Source organism: Vipera ursinii (genome assembly GCF_947247035.1).
Source record: "Vipera ursinii genome assembly, chromosome: 2".
In the NCBI taxonomy this organism is placed as follows: Eukaryota; Metazoa; Chordata; class Lepidosauria; order Squamata; family Viperidae; genus Vipera; species Vipera ursinii.
The window spans coordinates 107,133,248-107,157,501 of record NC_139513.1 but is presented as its reverse complement, the minus strand read 5'-3'; the positions used below and the strand labels follow the sequence as shown (position 1 = coordinate 107,157,501).

At 41.7% G+C, this 24,254-nt stretch overlaps 1 protein-coding gene and 1 long non-coding RNA gene across 4 annotated transcripts in view; one reads left to right on the top strand and one right to left on the bottom strand.

Moving 5' to 3' along the window:
• NACC1 (nucleus accumbens associated 1) overlaps positions 1–16,209 on the top strand; it is a 28,932-nt gene extending 12,723 nt beyond the window's left edge. The window contains exons 1-6 of one of the 2 annotated variants that reach the window (XM_083353901.1): positions 10,827–10,918; positions 11,189–12,191; positions 14,684–14,857; positions 15,140–15,245; positions 15,498–15,595; positions 15,936–16,209. In XM_083353901.1, coding sequence (XP_083210027.1) covers positions 10,883–10,918; positions 11,189–12,191; positions 14,684–14,857; positions 15,140–15,245; positions 15,498–15,595; positions 15,936–16,195 — 1,677 coding nt within the window. In that variant the 5' untranslated portion in view covers positions 10,827–10,882 and the 3' untranslated portion in view covers positions 16,196–16,209. Of the gene's footprint in view, positions 1–10,826; positions 10,919–11,188; positions 12,192–14,683; positions 14,858–15,139; positions 15,246–15,497; positions 15,596–15,935 lie in introns of those variants that run through there. The other variant, XM_083353902.1, reaches the window with a different exon arrangement.
• A 78-nt stretch (positions 16,210–16,287) lies between these two features.
• Positions 16,288–24,254, bottom strand: LOC310635209. 2 transcript variants are annotated; one of them, XR_014491360.1, is made up of 4 exons: positions 18,937–24,254; positions 18,624–18,680; positions 18,295–18,446; positions 16,288–17,245 (listed from the first exon to the last, which is right to left on the bottom strand). It is a non-coding gene; the product is annotated as an uncharacterized lncRNA (long non-coding RNA). The 2 variants fall into 2 exon arrangements; XR_014491359.1 differs by having other exon boundaries at positions 16,288–18,446.

The following is a 24,254-nucleotide window of genomic DNA, read 5'->3' as shown; positions in this document are numbered from 1 at the left end:
GATTAAAACAAGAAGGGACAGTCAGATGTGTTAAGACCATATCAGCAAACCCTAGTAATAAAAATCAAGGAGCACAGTTGAAAAAAGGAACTAAAATAAACCAATAACAACAGGTAGAATAACCAGTCTTATAATTAATAATAACAGTCTTGAAGTGGTGGGTAGTTTTTGCCTTTTAGAATCAAAGTAAACAACCAGTCAAAAATACTCCATAAACTAGCTTTGGTAGAGTATCCATAAAGGCCTTGGAAAAGATATTCAAATGCCATCATATTTCATTTCATTTTTCATTTATTATATTTGTATACCGCCCTTCTCCCGAAGGACTCAGGGCGGTGAACAGGGCACATAAAAATTACAGAATACAAAAATTAAAAAAGAATTAAATAAGAGCCCGAGCTAAAAACAGTAGAATAATATTAAAAATCCCCAATAAAAACCCCAGCACATCCCCCATCAGGCCAGGCCGGCTTGCTCAAATAGGTAGGTCTTCAGACCGCGTCGGAAGGAGCGAAGGTCAGGTGCCATCCGGAGCTCAACCGGCAGCTGATTCCATAAAGCCGGGGCGCCCACAGAGAAGGCCCTCCCCCTGGGGGCCACCAGCCGACATTCTCTGACCGGTGGCACTCTGAGGAGGCCCTCTCTGTGGGAACGCAAAGGGCGGAGGAAAGTTGACGCCGGCAGCAGGTGATCCCTGAGGTACTCCGGACCCATGCCATGTAGGGCCTTAAAAACCATTACCAAAACCTTGAACCTCACCCGGAAGACAACTGGTAGCCAATGCAGCTCGCGGAGCAAAGGTGTAACATGGGAGTACCGGGAAACTCCCAAGACAACTCTCGCGGCTGCATTCTGTACCAGCTGGAGCCTCCGAGTGGTCTTCAAGGGAAGCCCCATGTAGAGAGCGTTGCAGTAGTCCAGACGAGAGGTCATGAGTGCATGAGTGACCGTACACAGGGCATATGTCGGACAAAATCGCTCGGATTCGGACCGGTCTGGACTCTGACTGGGCAGAGTCTGACAATCAGGACACTGGCGGTCTTGTCGATATCATCTGGGAGGAGTTTGATTCTGTGACTCCGGAGGAAGTGGACAGGATCATGGGGAGGCTGAGCACCACCACGTGTTTATTGGACCCGTGCCCTTCCTGGCTGGTCTATGCAGCCCGGGAGAGGACACGCAGCTGGTTCCAGGCAGTTATATCGGCTTCTCTGAGTGAGGGTTGCTTCCCCGCCGTCTTGAAAGAGGCGGTGGTGAGGCCTCTCCTCAAGAAGCCTGCCTTGGACCCAGCTGTATTAAACAACTTTCGTCCTGTCTCCAACCTTCGCTTTCTTGCGAAGGTTGTTGAGAGTGTGGTGGCGCATCAGCTCCCTCTGGTCCTGGATGAAGCGGATTATCTAGACCCGTACCAATCGGGTTTCAGGCCCGGGCACAGCACGGAGACGGCATTGGTCGCGCTGGTGAATGATCTCTGGAGGGCTCGGGACAGGGGATATTCCTCTGTTCTAGTCCTATTAGACCTCTCGGCGGCTTTCGATACCATCGACCATGGTATCTTGCTGCGGCGTCTCAGGGGATTGGGAGTGGGAGGCACAGTTTTACAGTGGTTCTCCTCCTATCTCCGGGGACGTTCGCAGTCGGTGTTGGCAGGAGGACAGAGGTCGACCGCGAGGTCTCTCATTTGTGGAGTTCCTCAGGGGTCGGTCCTCTCGCCTCTCCTGTTCAACATCTACATGAAACCGCTGGGTGAGATCATTCGTGGCTTTGGAGTTGGGTATCATCAGTACGCTGATGATACCCAACTTTTCCTTTCGACCCCAAACCACCCCAGTGATGCCCTCAACGTGATGTCCCGGTGCCTGGAGGCGGTTCGGGTCTGGATGGGGAGGAACAGACTCCAACTCAACCCCGACAAGACTGAGTGGCTTTGCATACCTTCATCCCGGGTTTATTCGGATGTTCCACCTTTGGCTATGGGGGGTGAACTATTACCCCCCGTAGATAGGGCTCGCAACTTGGGTGTCCTCCTAGATTCACGGCTCACCCTGGAAGACCATATAGGAGCTGTGACTAGGGGGGCCTTCGCCCAGGTTCGCCTGGTGCGCCAGTTGCGGCCCTATCTTTGCCGGGATGATTTGTGCACGGTCACTCATGCGCTCGTGTCCTCTCGTCTAGACTACTGCAACGCTCTCTACATGGGGCTGCCCTTGAGGACCACCCGGAAGCTCCAACTGGTACAGAATGCAGCCGCGAGAGTTGTGTTGGGAGTCTCCCGATACTCCCACGTTACACCGCTGCTCCGTGAGCTGCATTGGTTGCCAGTTGTCTTCCGGGTGAGATTCAAGGTACTGGTAACAGTGTTTAAAGCCCTTCATGGCATGGGGCCGGAGTACCTTAGGGAACATCTGCTGCCGGCATCAAGCTCCCTGCGCCCTGTGCGTTCCCACAGAGAGGGCCTCCTCAGGGTGCCACCGATCAGAGAATGTCGATTGGTGGTCCCCAGGGGGAGATCCTTCTCTGTGGGCGCTCCGGAGCTGTGGAATCAGCTACCGGTAGAGCTCCGGATGGCGCCCGATCTTCGCTCCTTTCGTCGCGATCTCAAGACGTTTCTGTTTGTTCAAGCCGGCCTAGCCTGATGGGGATTGGTGGGGTTTTTATTCTTGTGTTTTAATTTTAACTTGGTGTTTTAGAACTTGATTCCAACTGTTTTAATATGGGCAATTATTTAATCTTGTTTTAACGTTTGTATTTAGTATTTTATTCTGCCCTGTGAACCGCCCTGAGTCCTCAGGGAGAAGGGCGGTATATAAATATTATTAAATTAAATTAAATTAAATCCCGGTCTAGATAGGGGTGCAACTGGTGCACCAGGCGAACCTGGGCGAAAGCCCCCCTAGTCACAGCCACTATATGATCTTCCAGAGTAAGCCGCGAATCTAGGAGGACTCCCAAGTTGCGAGCCCTATCTACGGGGGGTAAAAACTCACCCCCCATGGAAAGAGGTGGAATATTTTGAATATCCCGGGATGCCGGTATGCACAGCCACTCAGTCTTGTCGGGGTTGAGTTGAAGACTTTTCCTCCCCATCCAGACCCGAACCGCCTCCAGGCAACGGGACATCACGTCGAGGGCATCACTGGGGTGGTGTCTATACCTACAAAGATCAAAATCAGGTGACCATAATCTTCCCTGTGATACTCTCTGGAAATGAAAGTTGGACTTTGTAGAAATAAGAAGAATATTGACACACTTGAATTTTGGTTTTGGAGAAGACTCCTGTCAATACTGTGGATAGCCAAGAAAACAAATGGATCATCAAACAAATCAACTCAGAGTTCTCACTTGAGACACAAATGACTGAGCTCAAATAATCCTACAGACACACTATCTGTAGAAGAGTTATCTCTTTGGAGAAGGCTGTCACGTTGGGAAAGGTGGAAGGAAAGAGGACAACCTGGGGCAACATGGATGGATTCACAGTGGTGATGGGGGTGCCATTGTGGAAGAGCTGAAGGACCAGGTTAAGGACAAATCATCTCTGACAAAATCTCATCCGTACGATACTAACAGTTAATGACGACTTGATGGCACGTAATCAAAAAAGGTGTGATTTTGTTTTGTTATTCAGTAATTAAAGCCTATTTTTATCAGAACAAATGTTAGCAATTTCAGGAACAATTTTTTAAATCAGGAAATCAGTGCTATAGAGAAAGGGTTGATTCCGGTTCCTGGCTACACTGGATGCAGAAAGTCTTCACACCCTTGTTAAAATGCCAGGTTTTTGAGATGTTAAAAAAAAATCAGATTAAGATAAATCACCTTAGAATTGTTTCCATCTTTAATATAACATATAAGTTGTACAGTTAAAAAAACAAACTAAAATCTTTTAGGAAAAAAGTAACAATACAAACTAGAATAATATGGCTGCCTACAGATGCACACCGCTAAACCAATACTTTGTTAAAGCACCTTTTGATGTTTATGACAACGTTCGGTCTTTTAGGGTAGGAGCTTATCAGCGTGACACATCTTGCCTTGGGAATCTTTGCCCACTCTTCCTTGCAAAAGCACTTTCAATCTGTCAGATTGCATCTCCTGCCCACAACCCTCTTTAGGTCACCCCACAGATTTTTAGTTGGATTCAGGCCCAAGTTGTAAGGTTTGGGCCATTCCAAAACTTAGATCTTCTTCTGGTGAAGCCATTCTTTTGTTTATTTGGAAGTACGCTTTGGGTCATTGTCGTGCTGAAAGGCGAAATTCCTTTCCATCTTCAGCATTTTAGCAGAGATCTGAAGGCTTTGTGGCGAAACTGACTGATATTTGGAACATTTCATTATTCCCTCTACCTTGAGTAAAGCCCCAGTGTTTTGTAGATTAAAATTCTTCATACCAAAACAAAATAGCTGTGCAGTGATTTGGATTTGATCATCAAAAGTATTTCAGTGATTCTGGGAAAAGCGCAGCTGCCCTAAGGTGCTACATAAAGTCCTATATTTCTGTTTCTGGTACCAGCAAAATACTTTTTTGAAGATTATATACAAGTGCTGCATAGACGTCACCTAATGCAAAAATGTTTAAATCCTTTATCTGTTGCCGGCTGGCTTTACACAGTGTACTAAGTTACAATTTGTCTGAATTATGATTTGTTAAAGATGCAGTGCCTGCATGAATATGTAATGCTACATTATAAGATACAAACCATATGTCTATGTTTGTCCAACTGTTTAAGCCATAAATTACATTATTCCTAAACTTTAAATAATGTTAGAATTAGTAATATTTTGAGGTGAAGGCAGTGGTTGATCTGTGCAGAATAATGACAGGTTTACATTTAAAATAATACTATATACAGTACTGTGGTCCTGTCTTCTAGAGAAGTGATATTTGATGCTATTTAATCTTCCATTTAACCTTTCTTCAAGGAAAAACAAAGAAAGTCCAGTTCCTTTTGAAAAAGCACCTTTGGGACAAACTTTCAGCTCATAGTTAGCAAAGAGTAATTCATCTCTCTTGATATCTTCTAAAATAGTTTCTTCTAGTTTTACTGAAATGGATGAAAATGATGGGAGAAGAAACTATTGCTTCCCATAGAAAATTCTGTAATTTGGGGATGATCCCCAAATAGAGTACTCAAGATTTTTTTAAAAAAAAAATTATCTTTGATAAAGGCAGCAAAAGCTCCTGTCACAAGTTACTTGAGGAACCTGTTCTTCTTACCTGTATATCATTTGGAAAGTAGTGGCACCCAAAGTTTTTTGAATTGTGAACTGTCTTGAATTCAAAGCACCCCATTTTGAAAGCATCCTAGAGCCATTGTATTAAATGCAGAATAATAGCTTCCTTCATTTGAAAGTGTTGGAAATCAAAATGGGACATTTTGCATTTGAGGTGTTTTGCATACCCATAATTTTAAACAATATCCCAACTTCTAATGTTATATAATTGGTGGCTGTTCACTCCCTGTATTCCCACATGTGTCATTATTTACATGGTTGCGCATATGATTCAGGGAGAAGCTATCTTCAGACTTCAAGCAGTCTATGGTAAAAACTGGCATTGTTTTTAAGTCAAAGCCTTTATCTGTATCTTCTTAGACAGCAAAATATTTACTGATTCAGTAGGACTCTGAGAGAGCAGTGGTTTTTACAAGTTCAGGGTTAGGGAACCAGGATCAAGAAAATAATTTATAACATATAATCTGTCTTGCCACCCTCCATGTGCATATTTTGATTTGGCACTAATTGTCCTTCACCCTGTTTATCCTTCTTCCCTCAAGAATACAAGCAGTAGCTGAATTGTAACATAGCTGAAGTGCTCAGTTTTCTGACATAGTGAAACTTAATAAAAACAGATGTAGGAAAGATGGAACACTTAACTACTTGGCTTCGTTTTACAATTATGAGAAAACAATGGTTCAGGTAGGAAGGGAATCCTCCCGCTAAAAAAAATCAGAATCTCTGTTTTATTTAATGGTTTGGTTCTATCCCCCAGCTCTTTCCATTGTAATTATATTCATCTCAGCAGAATAATCTTTAGCCAGAAATTTTGACAGGCAGCGCTCTTGACAGCTATACTGTCTTTTTCAAAGTTTTCATATAAATCTATAGCTCTTTAAATAAACTAACATAGAAAGTATGAGGCAGTTGGTTAAAAAGATAAAATGGATGTACTGTATATATTTGCTATAGTAATCTTAAGAGGTTTTATTCTAGTGCACTTTTTCTGAAACCCAAAATAGTATGTAATACTCAGGTAACAAAAATGCTTGTGCCTATACTTTTTTCCCATTGGGCTCTTTAAACATTTTTCCTTAGAACTTGTGCAATGGAAGGTGGTATAAAAATGGCACAGTGTTAGATGTCTAACCAAGATGTGAATGTTGGTCACCCAATTTGTTGTGTTTCCTTAAGAATAAACAGTGTAGTTTGTCAGCTTTAATTGAAGTATTTAAAGTTCAAGCTGTAAATACATTCCTTAATGAAAGAAGTCCATAGTTTCTGTGTTTTCTTCATATCCTCTTTAATGGTAATATTAAAAGAATAACATGTTCGTATAGTATAGTAAGGGACGCGGTGGCTCATTGGGTTAGGACGCTGAGCTTGTCGATCAGAAGGTCGGCAGTTTGGTGGGTCGAATCCCGAGTGCCGCGTAACAGAGTGAGCGCCTGTTACTCGTCCCAGCTTCTGCCAACCTAGCAGTTCGAAAGCATGTAAAAATGCTGGTAGAAAAATAAGGACCACTCCGATGGGAAGGTAACAGCGTTCCGTGCGCCTTTGGCGTCTAGTCATGCCGGCCACATGACACACGGAGACGTCCTCGGACAAACGCTGGCTCTTCGGCTTTGAAACGGAGATGAGCACTGGCCCCTAGAGTCGGAAACGACTAGCACGCATGTGTGGGGGAACCTTTACCTTTGTAGTATTGATAATTGAAAATCAAACATTCAGGATAAAATCGTTTTAAAAAGTCTATATAAAAATCATGCAGGTTAACAATACACTGCAATACTTGTATTTCACAAATGTCGTCATGATAAACATAGGTTGTAAATAAAGATCATTTGTAATGTAATTAATAATCATGATTGCCTTTTCACAGTGGAAGGCTTCTAAGCCAGTGACACACTTCCAATTATGGTGCCCAAAAAGAGATGATCAATTTCTCCCTCAAACCCTTTTCCCATGTCAAATTCGAAGAGTTTAGATACCTATGGAAAAGAAAAAAAGGAAAGGAAAGTAATACTGGTGGCTGGAAGAAAGGATAGGGAAGAATGCAGTAAATAAGAGAAACTATGCAACTGTTGAAATTATTCATTCCACTTTAATACATGTCAATAATAGATTTGTCTATATAATTAGCTTATTTCTCAAGTTATAAATAATCATTTCTCAATATTTTCTTCTACTGAAAATGTTCCCACTTTAAACGTAGTAGTTCTAAAGTCATTGTGTTTCAAATAGTGACTTCAATATTTTAAATTTTGCTAAAAATGATGTCTTAATCAATGTATTTAATCATACCATACCATGTTTAACCACTTGGTAACGACACAGGATGCTTAACTAAATGTAAAGAATATATTTAAATTCTGGCTACTTTCAGACCCGTGAAGGAAACTAAATTGTAGCTTCATCTGTAGTAGAAATAATCTTTGCATTTTAACCATTGAGAAATTTAAAGTTGTGTATGTTTTCATGGGTTGTAAAGTAAAGATCTTGTGGAAACATTTTAATTTTTAATTTGAAAGATTCGTAGTTGCTGTTGGTGTCATAAGCAAACACTACTATAGTATATAGATCTACTTTTCCCAGTTTTGTTCCTTCTGGAAGTGTAGACGTCAACCCAGAGCCAGCATGGCCATTGCTGAGAATCCTAGAAGCTGATGTTCTTGTTTTCAAGGCATCAATTTGTGGTTTGGAATCATGATCATCATTTTGAGAACATTGTTAGGTGATTGAATTAATATTGCAAATGATACTCTATTCTCCTCCTTCCCTCTGAGATCTTTTCTCCTATCGTAGAAACAGCACAAAGATACTTTTGGGATGGAAGCCTTGCCTTTCATCCCATATGCAGTCCTCAGCCTTTATATCTTTGTATATTATTAGATATTTTTATCTATGCTTGATTAGGTTAAAAAAAGGATAAGGACCAGAAGTTTATTGATTGGTTGTCAGGATCTTCTATTTGCAGAATAGGTTTATGCTTCTGGTGGGTGTCCTGCATTCCTCAGCAAATTGTCATCTCAGAAACTTCTACTGCAATAAATTAAAAGTGAATTTTTAAAAGTTGAATACTCAGCATTCAAAATGTGTGAATGTTTGTCCCATTCCGATAAACGTTCCATTGAAAACAACTGAAAGTCTATTCCATTACAAATTCATGTAGGGGATGTTTCCGTACTGCTTTGTAAAAAACTGCGGAAACGATTTTTATTTTCTCCCTCTTTATATCTTCCACCAAAAATTGCTAGCAGTTTTAAAGCTTTGGGGGAATGGAGGGAAGCATTTACCTGGCGTTATCTGAACTTGAACATGGAGCAGAAATCTTAGTCACTGCCAGTGCCAGAGTTCTGAGTAAACTCTCTGTGGGGAGGATTATCCCGTTGTATTGTTCTGCTCCAACCATCTTCAAATAACTGTAAAGCACTATTTCACACCCAGGCCTTTGGTAGAATTGGGAATTTTTAAAAGCAACAGCCCATTGTGTTACCTATCCTGTGTCCTCAGCTGCGTTGTCATGTTGTCATTCGTTGCAGAGTAATTTCTCTCCGATGTACGATTTGCAGCAGGAACATTTTAAAAGCAAACTTTTGAGCAGGTAGGATCCCTAGTGGGTCATAGTGTCTCTCTAGTAAAAGAATAACGGACAACAACAACCACCATTAATTTTTTGACATTTAATATTCCACCCAGCATTAATCTGTCCTCCAGTTGCAAATGGTATGTGAGAATATAAAAAAAAACATTTTTTTCCTGTTTTTAGCCCAGGCTTTCATTTACATTCATGGTGTGGCTTATCTCTGACACACATATTGTTTGTCCTAAAAAGACGGTGCCATGATTTAGAGTTCTCTGAGCTATTATCGGGGAAGATCGAAATGCTCATAAGAGCCTGTCCCTTTCTGGAGGTAATAGGTAGGAAGCTTTACTGGGTTTGCAGATCACTGTTGCTGCTGGATTGCAACCTGTTTATTATGCGTAGTTATTTTACAGTGGCAAAGCTGCCATATTTACTTCAGCACAATCCTAGTGCTGTCACTTTGGATTGTTTTTAACCAAGATTACTAAAAAGCTACACTTAAATCTTTCCTTTTTCCATAACTCCTGCAACGTTCATTAATATCAAAAGATGAAACTTGAACTCTGAAGTTTCACATTCTGTTCTCTGTTTAAATGACATCAGAACACTATAAAAAGGGGAAAATCACAAAACAAGAATGGACTACATATACTATTATCTCTGGTTGCTTTAATTGCCACGGAAATCTAAAAGGTACCCAAAATGTGGCAAATATTGGAAACATTTTAGATTTCATGCTTGCAGACAAATCCAGTGTAGTTAGCTAGCTAGCTAGCAAGAATATTTGTTAAATAATTCCCTCAGGTCAAAATGTCTTAGGAGGGCATCCAGCTAGTAAACGCTCAGCTCCACTCAAGACGCCCCAGCCCCACCCAGAAGCAAGGAATTACAGGGTTGTAAAAAGAAAAAAAAACACCAGTAAAACACTTTATAAAGCAGATTGTGTGTGTATAATTGAAGGTGAAATTATTTTGGCTATATTTGTTCAGTGTATCTCATTCTGTTGCTCGTTAAGCTAAATGGTTTACACCAGGGGTGTCAAACTCAATTTCATTCAGGGCCGCATCAGCATTGTGGTTGCCCTCAGGGGGCCGGGTGGGTATGGCCTGGGTGGGCGTGGCCTACTGGGTGGGCATGGCTAGAGTGCGTATGACCTACTGGGTGGGCGTGGCCAGCTCTACATCATTCGCATCAAGGGTGCCTATGGGGGCCTGGGCAGGAGTGGGACAGATCTGAGGGTCTCTGGCAGAAGGAGGGTCTCTGGGCCAGGGCCAAGGCAGTGGGGGCCGTTCGCTCACTGTTTCCAGGATGGCTTCGCGGGCCGCATGAAACCACTTCGCGGGCCGGATCTGGCCCCCAGGCCTTGTGTTTGACATGTCTGGTTTACACTAAGTGCTTTGGCCCCAGATGACCAATGGAGTCGATAGTGGCCTTAATTATATAGTTTGCAGCCATCTTTTGATAGCACCTCGGCCCATTTTGTACTGGCTGATATCCTATCACCTTCCAGTTTGTTTGCTTCTTTACAGTAAGAAGGGAAAAGGTGTCACGGTCTTCCCCCATTTCTCTTCTCTTCTCTGTTTCATCACCAGCCACCCATGCTTATTTAGAAGGGCAGGTGGAGGAGCTGTGATACAGAAATAACAGCTTCATTTTACAGTTGCTCTAGACTTCCCATCTCTTTGCTGATGGTTAGGAATGCAGGCCAATCTCAAATTAATTCTGTGGATATGAAGAAGGTAAGTAAACTAACCTTGGGTAGGAGTCTGGTTAAAGTAGGACCTAGTTACATTTTGTCAAAGGTTTGGGTTTATACAATGCGCAATGTTTTTAGGTGAATGACTTAGTGCTTTTGATTATTGAAAACTGGAGGAGGAACTAAGACCTAATGCTGACGCTTCCATTTCTAGAGAGAGCGTGTGAAATGGTTGATTGCGTGGACTACTTCATTTCTGCTACTTTCCTAATGGAAGGTGTAGTCCTAGGGTTCATATGGCCTATGAACCCCTTTTTTTGTGGTCTACAGAGGCCCTGGAGATCACACTATCAAAATTTGGCAGCTAAGTATCAAATTGTGGAGATGGAAAGAAAGAAGAACAGAAAACCAAAGAAAGAGGTATAAGCTGTCAGATTGATTTAAACATTTAAAAGCACCTTTTAAAAATGCTCTATCAGACCCTACTTTCTTCTGTTTGCATGACATCACCACTTCAAGGCCTTGCCCAATGTAGCCTTCAGCTGTTTTTTTTTAAAAAGCGTGACCTGAAGCTGCCAAAAAATTGTCCACTTATGGCTGACCTCTTTCTTTAGCCCAGTCTCCTTCCTTTGCTCTTTTTCCCATGCCCATTCCGCATTTAACTTCTCTGGCTCCTTATTCCTTTTCCAGCGTACCCATCTGGGTGAGGAGGAGAAGAAGAGGATGGCTCAATTTCTCCAGATGGAGATCCCCAACTTTGGTAATAGCATCTTGGAATGCCTGAATGAGCAGCGGTTACAGGGGCTATATTGCGATGTCTCGGTGGTGGTGAAAGGCCACGCTTTCAAGGCACACCGGGCTGTGCTAGCTGCAAGCAGTTGTTACTTCCGGGACCTTTTCAACAATAGCAAGAGCACTGTGGTGGAGCTTCCTGCCGCTGTGCAGCCTCAATCCTTTCAGCAGATCCTTAGTTTCTGCTACACTGGCCGCCTAAGCATGAATGTGGGTGATCAGTTTCTGCTCATGTACACAGCAGGGTTCCTGCAGATCCAGGAGATTATGGAAAAAGGGACTGAGTTCTTCCTGAAGGTCAGCTCACCCAGCTGTGACTCGCAAGGCCTGCACACTGAGGAGGCGCCTTCATCTGAGCCACAGAGCCCTGTGGCACAGACATCGACCTGGCCTTCTGGCAATACGCCCTTACCCCTGGTCTCTCGTGTAAAGACAGAGCAACAGGACTCAGACTCTGTCCAATGCACATTTGTGGTTAAGAGGCTCTGGGAAAGCAGCCAGAAGGAAGGGAGTAGTGGCGGCAGTAATGGCAGCCGCAAAATGGCCAAGATCTCCTCCCAGCAGGATTTGAGCGGGGGGAGCCGGCAGGCTCAGCAGCAAGTGCAACAGCAACAACAACAGGTCCAGCAGCAACAACAGCAACAGGCTCAGCAGCAGCAGCAGCAGCAACAGCAGGCAGCACTAACGGGGGGAGGTGGAGGGGCAGGCGTGGTGAGTGGCCCCAGTACTTCAGACCAGACAAGCCCTGGCACCTCCAGTGCCTACACCAGTGACAGCCCCAGTTCCTATCACAATGAAGAAGATGAAGAGGAAGATGCACCCGAGGAAGGCTCCGATGAGCAGTACCGACAAATTTGCAACATGTACACAATGTACAGCATGATGAATGTAGGGCAGACGGGTGAGTATCCCATGTGGACTGTTAAAAAGCATTGTGACTGTGTTCTGCTTGCTTTAAACAAAGGAAAGGGAATGTATTGTGCTCCACCCCTGTTTTGATCAGAATATTCACAGAGATGAGAGGCAAGGGAGATCTTGTAGGTTGGATAGTAAGCATGACAACAGAATCTTTGAATCTCAGCTTTCCATATTGTCTGCTTAACTTTACATTTATTGCCGAAGCTTATACATGTTGAATATGTTCACTTCTGTTGTTTAAAAAGTGATTCGTGACTATACTTCTCTTTGATTCCTATGGACAGCAGAAATGTGTAGTAGGTATCCAGCTGGAGAGCCAATTTGGTATAGTGTTTAAGGTGCCAGGCTAGAAATTGGGAGAATGTGAGTTCTAGTCCTGCCTTAGGCACAAAATCAGTTGGGTGGATTTTGGGCCAGTCACTTTTTCTTTAGCCCTAGGAAGAAAGCAATGGCAAACCACTTCTGAAAAAGTTTACCAAGAAAACTTCAAGGACATGTCCAGGGAATTTCCAAGAATAGGACGCAATAGAACAAATGGGGGTGGGGTGGGGGAATCCACAGCTATTTTTGATTCCTGACATGAGGGAATGTTTGTGCATATTGCAATTGACCAATATGAAACAAGTGAGTGTGTTCTGATATATTTTGTATGTGTTTGTTTGTGCATTTGTTTTTATGTATGTGAGAGAGAGAAGTGAAAGAAGTGTGAAGGAGGATTTTAGACTAGGAATAATTAGAAATAAATCTCCAAATATTAATAATGATGTCGGCCTCGAGCAGGGGTGTCAAACTGCCGGCCCATGGGCTGGACGCGTCATTTGGAAGCCACGCCCACCCCATTGCCGGCAATGGCAAAACCGTCCCGATACATTGCGTGACGTCATGTGACGCCGCGAGTTTGACATCTCTGGCCTAGAGGAATGGTATGAATAATATTTATAAAGTGAAAGTATATTTGAAAGTAACAGACTAACCAAGGCTTTGAGTCCATACTCTGAGGCCAAGCTTCATGGCTTATATTTTGCTAGATGTTTTTTATCTGCGGGTGACTTTTGTTCTCTTGCTCATAGCATTAAAACAGGAGGGACAAGGTAAGCCATCAAGGTGAACTTCTTGCTTAATGCAGGAAGCCAATATTCCTAAGAGAGGGCTTTCAGCCTCCACCCGAACACATCAACTAAGGGACAGGGGCACCTGCAACGTGGAATATCAAACCAGAATGCTATGACAGTGACAGTGGGAACCTGGGTCTTCTGGACCTTTCCATGACTTCTCTGCTCAGGGGAGGTCTTCTGAAATACAAGTAATAAAAATGTATACTGAAAAGTGAAATCATAGCAACATGTTTAAGCTTCGCAAAGTGAAGAGTTGTCACTTCTGCCTTGGTGACTTATAAAGAGAACTAGCAATGCTGCCCTCAAAGAAAACTCAGCAATACCAGAAATAGTATAATGCAGAATATTCTTGTCACCTATTGACAGGCCTGAGCTAGCATTCCTCTGTCATGTATACATTCGGGCCATCCACAGCTTGCTTGTTCGTCTTCTACCCAAATCCAAGCAGTTCTCTCTTTTTTTACCTAAAAGGCTCAATAGCCCAGTCTCGGGGGTTGTCGGAAAAGACCTTACCGAGATTGGGCCAGCTTGATCCGTACAACTAGTAAGTCTTTCTCTCTCTATTTTCACTTTTAATATTTTGGGGTTGCAGCCTCTCCTTTAAGCACTCCATGTGATCTGTGTAAGAGGCAACTGAGAACTTTCCTTGTTTCAGCCTTTGACAAGTTCTTTTTGCTTCACAGCTGCTGCACCATATGTCCTTTATTTTTTTTTTTGTTAATTTATTTTTGCAGATAGCTTTAAAAATATTGCACTCATATCTACACTGGAAAAAAATAAAGAGTATGACTTGTTTTAAAAAAAATAAAGAATAAAATAAGCATTGGGGGTCCGATCACCATAGAAAAGCTGCAATTTTCAGCCTGCCTGGTTGTTTTCCCGGTCTTCAGCATACACTCCCTGGTACTGAAAAGTTTGTGAAACACTTTGAGAATGTGCCCTCTAGATATGGAGGAGGAGGAGGAGGAGGAGGAGGAGGAGGAGGAATAGCAATCGCTGCTTGAGATGAATAAACAAATCCAGTGGTAGTGGATTTTCTCCGCCATGTCAGCATTGCACATACAGCCAGACCACGATGTTTTATGGAAAGGGGACTGAAACATAAGCTCTTGAAAGACATTCTGCTCCTGAAAGAGGAAAGAGGTAGCTTTTGTGATTCCATTTTTTTTTTCACAATAGGATGCAGTGATTTCTGAGTTCAAGAAGATCTTTAAATGACTTGCTTAAGAATACTCTTCAAGAGCGAGTTGCAAATGTAGTTGCAGAGTTTAAACATTTCAGAGAGAAGAATAGCTTTCATATCCGTTCACCGCTTTCTCCAATTTTCCTCCTGCCCTTTCTTTTTTTCCCCTTTTTTCAGCAGAAAAAGTAGAAGCACTGCCAGATCAGGTGCAGTCAGAGTCTCGGAACCGGATACGAGTGCGACAGGACCTAGCTTCACTGCCTGCCGAGCTCATCAACCAGATTGGAAACCGATGCCATCCGAAGCTGTATGACGAGGGTGATCCAGCTGAGAAACTGGAACTTGTGATAGGTAGGGACTACTTAGGGTTGAAACTGATTTCAGTAAATAAGAAAAATCTTGCTTACCTCTTGCATAAAATTCATTCTATTCTTTGGGGGATTAATCTTTTTGTCTAAGTGAAAAGCACTGTGTGGCATCACAATATTGGAAGTAGCAAGAAATGGGATGAATCTCACCTTAACCGCATTATCTTTTGTCCATTACATAAAGCTTTCGATATGTTGCTTGATAAGATGTTATATTGGCCTGTACACAGTTTGAATGTACACAACAGGCTTTGTTTCTGTTCAGGAACTAATGTGTACATCACTCGGGCCCAGTTGATGAATTGCCATGTTAGTGCTGGGACACGGCACAAAGTACTTCTCAGGCGGCTACTAGCATCCTTTTTTGACCGGTGAGTAAATGATCATCTATATGCTATGGAGAAATAAGTATGTGGCTGTAGCTGACTCTTCCTGTGTGTTTTCTCCTTCTCATCCATTGTTCCTTTCTGCTCTGGAGATGTAGTGCTAGGCTCAGGGAACAAGACAGTAACTGAGACTCAGCTAAAGACAGACAGTATACAAGTGGACAGAATTGGCCATTAGCAGAAAAGCAGAGTAAGACACAGTGTGCAATAACATTTTAATTGCCTTCTTATTGCTAGGAACACCCTTGCCAACAGTTGTGGCACTGGAATCCGTTCTTCCACCAATGACCCCAGCCGGAAACCTCTCGACAGCCGAGTGTTGCATGCTGTGAAGTGTGAGTGTCTCTTCAAAATATTTTTTATGGGAGAGTAAATAAAGTACAGGAGCAAATTAGCACTTCCCACTTGAAAGATAGGGGAGGCCTAGGAAATCTAGCTAGCATATAGTCTGAGTTACCAAAATCTACAATGCTTATGTACCACAGATGAATATAGTGCCAGATTTAAAAGTTTGAAGTTAGTCCTTTCTCCCAGTTCCTGCTGAAGTTTTAAACTTGGCCCTTTACAAGTCTGAGTAGGTCTTGAGGCTAGAAACAGAGGCTAAGAGCCATGGGAACATTCCCAATTGCTGCTGTGGCAACCATGATTAAGGTAGCCTTTATTTTCTTTCTTCAGTTTATTGCCAGAACTTTGCCCCAAACTTCAAGGAGAGTGAGATGAATGCAATTGCTGCTGATATGTGCACAAATGCACGACGTGTTGTCCGCAAGAGCTGGATGCCTAAACTGAAACTACTGATGGCTGAAGGCGACGCCTACACAACCTTCATCAATGACAGTGGCAAAATGGAGCCCGACATCATGGGTGTGGAGCACAATTTTGAGACCAGCAGCCATGATGGGGATGCAGGCACCTCAGCCGAAGGCCTCCAGTGAAGTGTGCCCACCTCTTTTTCCAGGCAATGGTTTTTAATTTCCTAATTTGATCTTTTTTTTTTTTTTGTAGAATCGTTTTCCACCTTTTCTCATTTTCTTTTTATTATTGTTGGTTGGTTTGTTTCTTTTGTTTTGTTTTGGCAGAGGGGAAAGAGAGCATTGTGCTATCTCCTTTTTTAAAAAAAAACAAAGATTCTTAAATATTGACCTTTCTTCCTCAGGCACTACAGGTAGTTTGAGCTCAGCTGCCGCTGTTGCTACTGCACTGGCAGTTCCAACTGGCATTTCTCCTCTCCCAGCCCCTTCTTTTGTGACTGTTTTGATAAAATATTTTAGTGGAAGGAAAAAAGCAACCAAATCCGCTTGCAAATACACTAAGGAAGTAATGTAATGTCCAGAACGCTACCTGTTCCTTCATCATATGGGTTTGTTGTCTCCAGATTAACTGTAACTTGGCTGTAACTTGGACTGACCGTTACTAAGTCTCTCCTTCCTGGAGAATGGGGAAATTTGGGGGTTACAACAAACACGAGCAGGAAAAGGACTGATCCTAACATTCTTGGGCTGCCACCGTTGCTCTTCTCACTTCCAATTCTGCCCCTCCCCTTCCATTTTTGCTTAGCTACACTTAGTATTTAGGCAGGGAGACAGATTCCTTTCCTTGCCTTTCCTTCTTGGTATCCTCACAACTTAAGCATATTTGCATGCATGCACACTAATGTCTGCTTTTTCATGCCTCTGAACCTATGCACTTTCTCCAACTCTGACACACACACTGATCTGTCATTCGGACCACTCTAATCTCCTGAATTAACGTATCACGTAGGACACTGTGCTCGTTGAGTTTTTTTATTGGCTCAGAGCCAATAAAGCGCTGAACGTAGTGCTGAAATTACTACGATCTTCTAACATATTCTTCGTTTCTTCTAAGCCGGCTTCTTCTCTGAAGTGGTTTCTTTTAACACAAAAATGTGTCTGCAGGTTACTCAGTTTTCAGGCAGTTTGCAGTATGGGACATAGAATCCGTGCAGTCTACGTCGGGCTCTTTCTCTAGGAGATAATAGTAACAGTCATATTTATCTGTCTAACTGCTGCCATAACTGGAAACATCTTTAGAATTTGCTTTTAAAATATTTTTCACTAAAGGATCATTCCTCTCCAGTACATGCTTGTGGATTAGGGAGCAGAATAAGAAATTCTTATTCGACCTTTTCTCCCACTTTCTCCCACAAGCTACTCAGGTAGCTTGCCGTGGGCAAACATTAAGTTTACAAAACAGTTTTTGATGGATGAGACAAAGCCAAGGAAGAAAGCATCATTTCCTTCATCCAACCAACCAGTGCTACATGTTCACACCAGCGTGTGTGGATATTTCAAACCAGTCCCCAGCTGCAGATAGCAGGAAAGAATCTTTACTGAATGGTTGTAAAAGTCCAAGAAGTAACTAACTACAACATGAAACCTTTTGTTTTTTCCCCACTAAAGGCCAATTTCATATTAATGTGGCTCCTGAGTGGTGTTTGACCCAGAATAAAGGACCGCTGGTTTGATTCCCTCTCAAGATGGAAAGTAAATAAGTTAAGTGGGCAAACCAGGGATTTTCAGAAACCTGCCATTTCATATTTCTGTTGACAGGATTAAGCCAGTAAGTCATACTGAAGAAATCTCTCTCTTCCTTGGAAATCCTGGGATACTGAAGTAGTTACGCTTGATGGCAGTCAGTCCTTTATTCCTTCCAGGAAGACAGCTTTGTGTGTTCATGATAGTTGTTTGCCAGACACTTTCTAAGCCATCCTTTGAATCAATTAAAACCATTCTCCCCAACTGGGAAAGGCCTTTGGGGGCGGGTGAGGTGGGGGGGGGAAGAGGAGAGATCTATTTAATAAAGGAACCTAAAATTTGGAAATCTTGAAGGATTTGTCTCTCCATGAAGACAAATTTAGGGCATGAATAATGTTACCATTTTTCTCCAAAAAAAGATTGCAAAAGATGGAGCATTTTAAAAATAACGCCCGCAATTTAAAATTCTTCCAATTAAGATGGGATGACAGTATCCTGGATTCCAGTCTGCCCAGCATTCTGAAAGTTGAAGTTCTAACCTGTTAGACCAATGACAGCTTCGCTGGTATCTGAAGGTATTAACCAGCATCAATAATGTCTCAATCTGTAAACGAAACCAAAACTGGCCTGGAAAAAGTTTTCCTCTTCCAAAGAAAGCTCAACAGAAAGAAAGCTGATTCTCAGTCATTGTCTGTAAAGACAAACAAGTAAGGTATAAATCTTTTTTTAAAAAATAATTAAACCACCTAAACTATACTGGTTGTATTTCAGCAGGGGTTGCAAATTTTAGATTCAGCCAGTTTTAGCCAAGGGGATGTACATTTACTTTGCATACATACATTTGTACATACGTTTGTATGTTCTTTACCTGGAAAGACCTCAAAATCAACCTAGATCTTGTTTCAGAGATACACACATTCAGGTCCTGGTTGACAAGGGGAGACAATTTTCATGCCATCATCTAGTTCCAGAGAATTCCTAGGTACATTTATGTTTGTAACAGGGGAGAAACACATTTCTAAATAATTCCATAAATGGATACAATTCTAGATGAATTTCACTTGTGTTGATATGTATTCCTACTCTCTAGAACTCTTAAGGACACCATACTGAGCCCACTTAGCTGGAAATAAGTGTGAATAGTGCTGCTGACTGAGCGTAATGAGAACTTTTTTGCATACCTTGATGGAACATTCGCCCACCATCTGTGTGAATGTACCAGTCTTGCCTCAGAAGTCATGTGGGTGGCTTTCTCCCCTTTTAACATACTTCATGTGCATGTCCTACTTTGCTCAGAAAATAGCTGCTTTGTACTTCAAGGCATGTTGCTGGTTCTTTGGTTAGAATAGGCAATCTTGTTCATTACTGACTTTGGTAAGTTCAGGACATTTTCTAACCCCAGTGGAGAGGCAAAGAGAAAGATGAGTACTGGATCTAAAAGAGGTGGAAAGTAATGTTGTTCAAATTACAAGGAGATCACTGTGAAATTTTAAGCTGAAACAGCCAGGCCAGATGCAGAGGACCTGGATTCCTTGACTGCTGATCCAGGAGACTGCAGTTGATTGGAGATGTTTTCCAGAAAGGTGATTTGTCCTAGTTTAAATGTAGGTAAATCTGCCTAATAAACCTAAGGTATTATACTGATTTCCTTCTTGTAATTCCACTAAGGAATCCAGAGATTACAGTTTTTGTGAATTTGCAGATGCCACAGTTCTGTTTCATCTGTTTTTCTCAGAATTATAATTCAGGTGCTGCTAGTTTTAGAAATCCATGATGAGGTGTGCAAACTGTGTGGCGTCCCACTGCATGCCCTGCCCAGTGATACTGTGAGCATTGGCTTTACTATAAAAAATGGGGCTCTTCCAAGATCTCAAAACTTAATTATCTGCATTGACTCCAATTCACACTTCACTGCTTTGACTTTCTTCCAGGTCCTCTTTTCTCTTTTCCTACTAGCTTATTTTATGCAGGTGAGCTTTATTTGTTACCTAGGGTGCAATTTGCCCAGTGCTTCTATGGTACTATGGTCGGTTGTATAACAAACCCCACTCACTTCATCTCTGATTGTTATTTTTCCTGAGGAAATGGAAGAGACAGAAGTTAACTTTTTAAAAATCACATACATTTTCTAGAAACCAAATAGGGGTATAGCTCATTATTTTCTTACACTACAATAATTTTTAATCATGTTCTAGTTGAAAAAAGTATGTAATGGATGATGTTTAAAAGGGAGGTAAATGATTCAAAAATTGGTTGGTATAGTGTATATGTGTGTGTGCGAGAGAGAGAGAGAATTATAAGAATAGTCTCCACCTCAATTCTCAAATGTTTTTTTGGGGAAAATTAATCAGCTGTCACTTTTGAAAACTGGCCTTGTTTAAATCATGGAAAGAATACGAGCATTGGACAAACATTGTATATTTAACTGGATTGCAAGAAAAAGAAAACTAGGTATCTGATCAAGAATGCATGTGCATTGTTGAGGAGAATGCCCACCTGCATCCCAATTATAGGGATGAATATTTCAGTATGATGACTAGAGATACATATCCAGGTCACAGTATTTATAGGAACAACTAATGTAGAACAGTTGCATGCACACGAGTTCCTATTATCAACTAATGCATGCGTCTTATGTCTCACCCATGCTGACACCCATGTTGTTGCATGTAATATAATAGAGGCTGACCAATTATATTTACCAGCTATTCTTTCATGAACATGAATGTGATTCTAATGAACAAACTCTTAAGATAAAACAGCTGTGGTAGTAAACTCTTAAAACACTTTTCCCCAGACAAAAACCATGCTAGTTTTTTCCTAAGTCTGCATTAATCCTAGTCTTGCCATTTTCTACTAGTACCACTCAAATTCCTGAACTGTGGTTTATATGCTTCCAGTCAAGCTGCACAGTAGACTGTTAAAGTTCTATGCCTTTGTCTTTTTTTTTTCTACTGTTCTCCTTGGCACGGTATTTCTGATAGGTTCTCTTCCCTTCGAGAACCACATAATGTAACACTTTTTATTTGGAAATGCAAAGGAATTAAGAGATTGTAGTGGCACAGACTTTTTTTTTGCATAAAAATGCATTAAATGCATAAACATTCTTTCTACCATCTTGACCTCCAGACTAAAATTGGAAGACTTATTCTTTAAATTCCACTCTGAGTTGGGAATATCTCTAGCTGAACCAGTAAATATAACTTTAACTTTACCACAACATATTGTCTTCAGTGGATAAAGTACTATGAGTAAAATTAAAATAAAATCCAAATTCCTTCTCCCTACATTGGTTTTTAAAGCAAAACAAATGTTGCAATGACAACAGTATTTTACTGTGACTCAGAACAGAATTTATTCTCCCTAATCACTAAGAGATTTTCCTTATAAAAATATGCCAGATGGGTCTTCTCTAATCTCCTCTTTAATCTAGCCACTGCACAGGCTGTGAAAAGCTTACTTAAGTTACCTTTACTTGTTCAGCTGAGTGTGTGAACTAAGCACTCATTCAACATAAATGTGCATCGCACATTCATCCCCTTCTCAGCAATCATGAGCAAGTTACTTGGATGTAAGTAGTAACATCGTTAGTTTTCAATTTTGACAAAGTGAGAGGAAGTGGGAAGATTAACCCCCTTTCAACAATTGGCTTTTCTCAATAACCCTGTATGTAGACAATAGACTTGCTACTAACAGTGACAAGAAACCAGCTGTTTCCTGTGAACTAATTGATCAGATTGATTAACTAGCCAGCAGGAAAAGTGAGGCAGGGCTTTTACCATAGTTATCCATCTTACATTGAAGAAATGAAATTTATAAAGAATACAGTTTTATCCATAAAGATTCATTAGGTACATTCTTCTGAAAGAAATTTCTAGAGTCCGGAGCTTCCTCCCACTTTTCTTAGCCTCTAAAGCAGGCGTGTCAAACTCGCGACGTCACGTGACTTTTCCCATTGCCGGCAGTGGGGAGGGCGCGGTTTTGTCGTGATGCATCCGGCCTGCGGGCCGGCAGTTTGACATGCCTGCTCTAAAGTAACTGTGATGTTGGGAAAGGTCAAAAAGAAAGAGTTAATAAGGTTTGGACCTTATTTAGTGTTTAGTAGATCATAATTATCTGATCTGTCATGGCTCCAAACTGGAAGTAGCATTTAAATTATGAAGAGTTAAAAGTAATCTGCACTGGTATGAAGCCAGTTCTGGGGGCAAAATAAGAACTGGAGACCTAGATCTATGTCCCCGCCCCAATTACATTGGCCTCTTGTCAACAGGACATAAAAGTGTATGGAGCCTCCAAGATCAGATAAAATTACATTGGAAATAAAATTACATTCATACGTTTGTCAAAGCAGGGCAAGTATAACTAATGCACATTCAGAGGCATCCAGAACTTAATGTTCAGCTGATTTACTTTCTCTAGAATGCTTGCTTCTCATTCTTTTACCCAAGATAGAGCTGTTGATATGTTTTGTAGCATCATGTGCATCACTGCATCACTCACTAGTAGAACAAACATTTTGCAGTCCTTGGTACTTCAACTTTGAATTGGGAAAGACAGTTCTGGGCAAGGTGCACTTAAGATGTGACTCAGGAGGCAGCAATTTATGTCTCTGTCCGTAGTCACCTTATTATAGTTGGGTGGCCTTATAAATGAAATAAATAAATTGGTGTGGGCCCAGACTTTGAAACTGACAAAGTGACAAAATGGAAATTAAAGCTGAATCTGCTTTAGGAAATTGACATTTTTGAGGAAGCGTCCTGACAAAATGAAATTATAGGTCAACCTTTTCTATCCCACTCCTTTTGACCAACAAATTTTGCACTGACTTTCACCATTATACTTCGGGAGAACTCTGAAATCTGCTTTGAGTTCAGAGAGTGAGAGAGCAAGAGAAGTGTAGATTGCATGTTAGCCTTGGCATTTTTTTTAATCTTGGAGCGAAGACCAGTTTTTCTGATGGGGGAGCAAGCGGGGGGGGGGGGGATTGTGCAATATTAGTGGCACCTACTGAGGAAAGGCAGCCATTTCTTGCTGTGATTCTTAGGATGACAGGCGTATTCTGAGAAAAGAAAGGCACCAATTTTAAGTAGGGAAAAAAGAGCATAACTAAAAAAAAGATTTTAAGTGAAAAAAGAGCATAACTAAAAAAAAAGATTTTAATTTGAAAAAAGAAGAGCATACACTATTCCTGTCTTGTTTACATACTTCAGAGTCCATTAGGGCTTTTGAATAGATGCCAAGGGGGTGCATATAAACTGGTGAAGTAATTCTGGTGGAACACAACCTAGTAATCCTATTTACACTGGAAGACAATTTGAATAGTATCTTGCCATTCGTGTTTCACATGTGATGGACCTTTATTTTATTGGCAGCAGGTGTGATCGACTTTGGAACCTTCTAGGAGAATCAGAACAAAGTTGTACATGGCTTGCTTTTCCCACCAGGAGGCTTAACTGCCTTAGAAGAGTTGCCACTGCAAATGTTGTAAGCTGGTCTGTCTTCCAAGGCAGAACCGCCATCCAAGGCAGAACCGCCAGGCTCAATTTCTAAAACTGAGTTACAGGGGAGGGGAGTTCTGAAGTCTGGGCAGACCAAAGGGCCTTTGGGACCGTAGTCTGTGATCAGCAGAGATCCACTTTGCTTTAATTCATATTCACTGCCTGGTCTCACGGTTGGTAGCTGAAGTAGCCAGGAGGACATTCAGCACCTACTTTCTGGAACAGGAAGTGTCTTCACCCACTTGGCATACCTAGGGAAAATCTGACGCCCACATTTAAATCCTGGAAAATCTCGGAAAATTCAGCTGGACTCACTCTTTGTGGAGTCTTTTTCCAACCTACTTAGGAATTTCTTCTAGTGGCACATTTGCATCTTGGATATGCTGTTAACAATGGCAAAGAACGGAATGCAGAGGGGATGGGAGGCCTTCCGACTTTTGTTGTATTCATTTTGGTCATCTTTTATTTTCCTTTTGACATTTAATATGCTGGTCTAGGACCATAATAAATATTTGATTTGTCATTTTTTTCTTAACTAAAGCAAACAAATCTTTTTTAAAAGGACAAAAATGTATACGGAAAGCACTAACAAAGCCTGATTACATAACCTCTGTGCAGATGCAGCATGGACTCTTTTTTCCCCCCTTCCAGGCGCTTTGGGTTAATGCAAGCAGCTACTCCAATATATCAGTACCTCTCCCTTCCCTGCCCCTTGTAAAATCCTTTCGGAGAGGAGAATCGATCCTTTAAAATACAAAATAACGATGGCAAACCTCCTTTTCCCACCCGCTCAGCCCCATCCCAGGTCTCTCAGCACCCCACGCTTTTACCTCTGAATTTTCCCCTTTGCCCCCAGATAATGCCAGTATTTGTTCTGTGTTATAAGTGCCAAGAAAAATTTTGTGACTCCTCATCCCTGTGACCTGAGAGTATCAAGAATTGCACATTAACTACTGTAAAGATTAAAAAAGGAATTCAGAAATGTTAATAAAAAAAGTTTG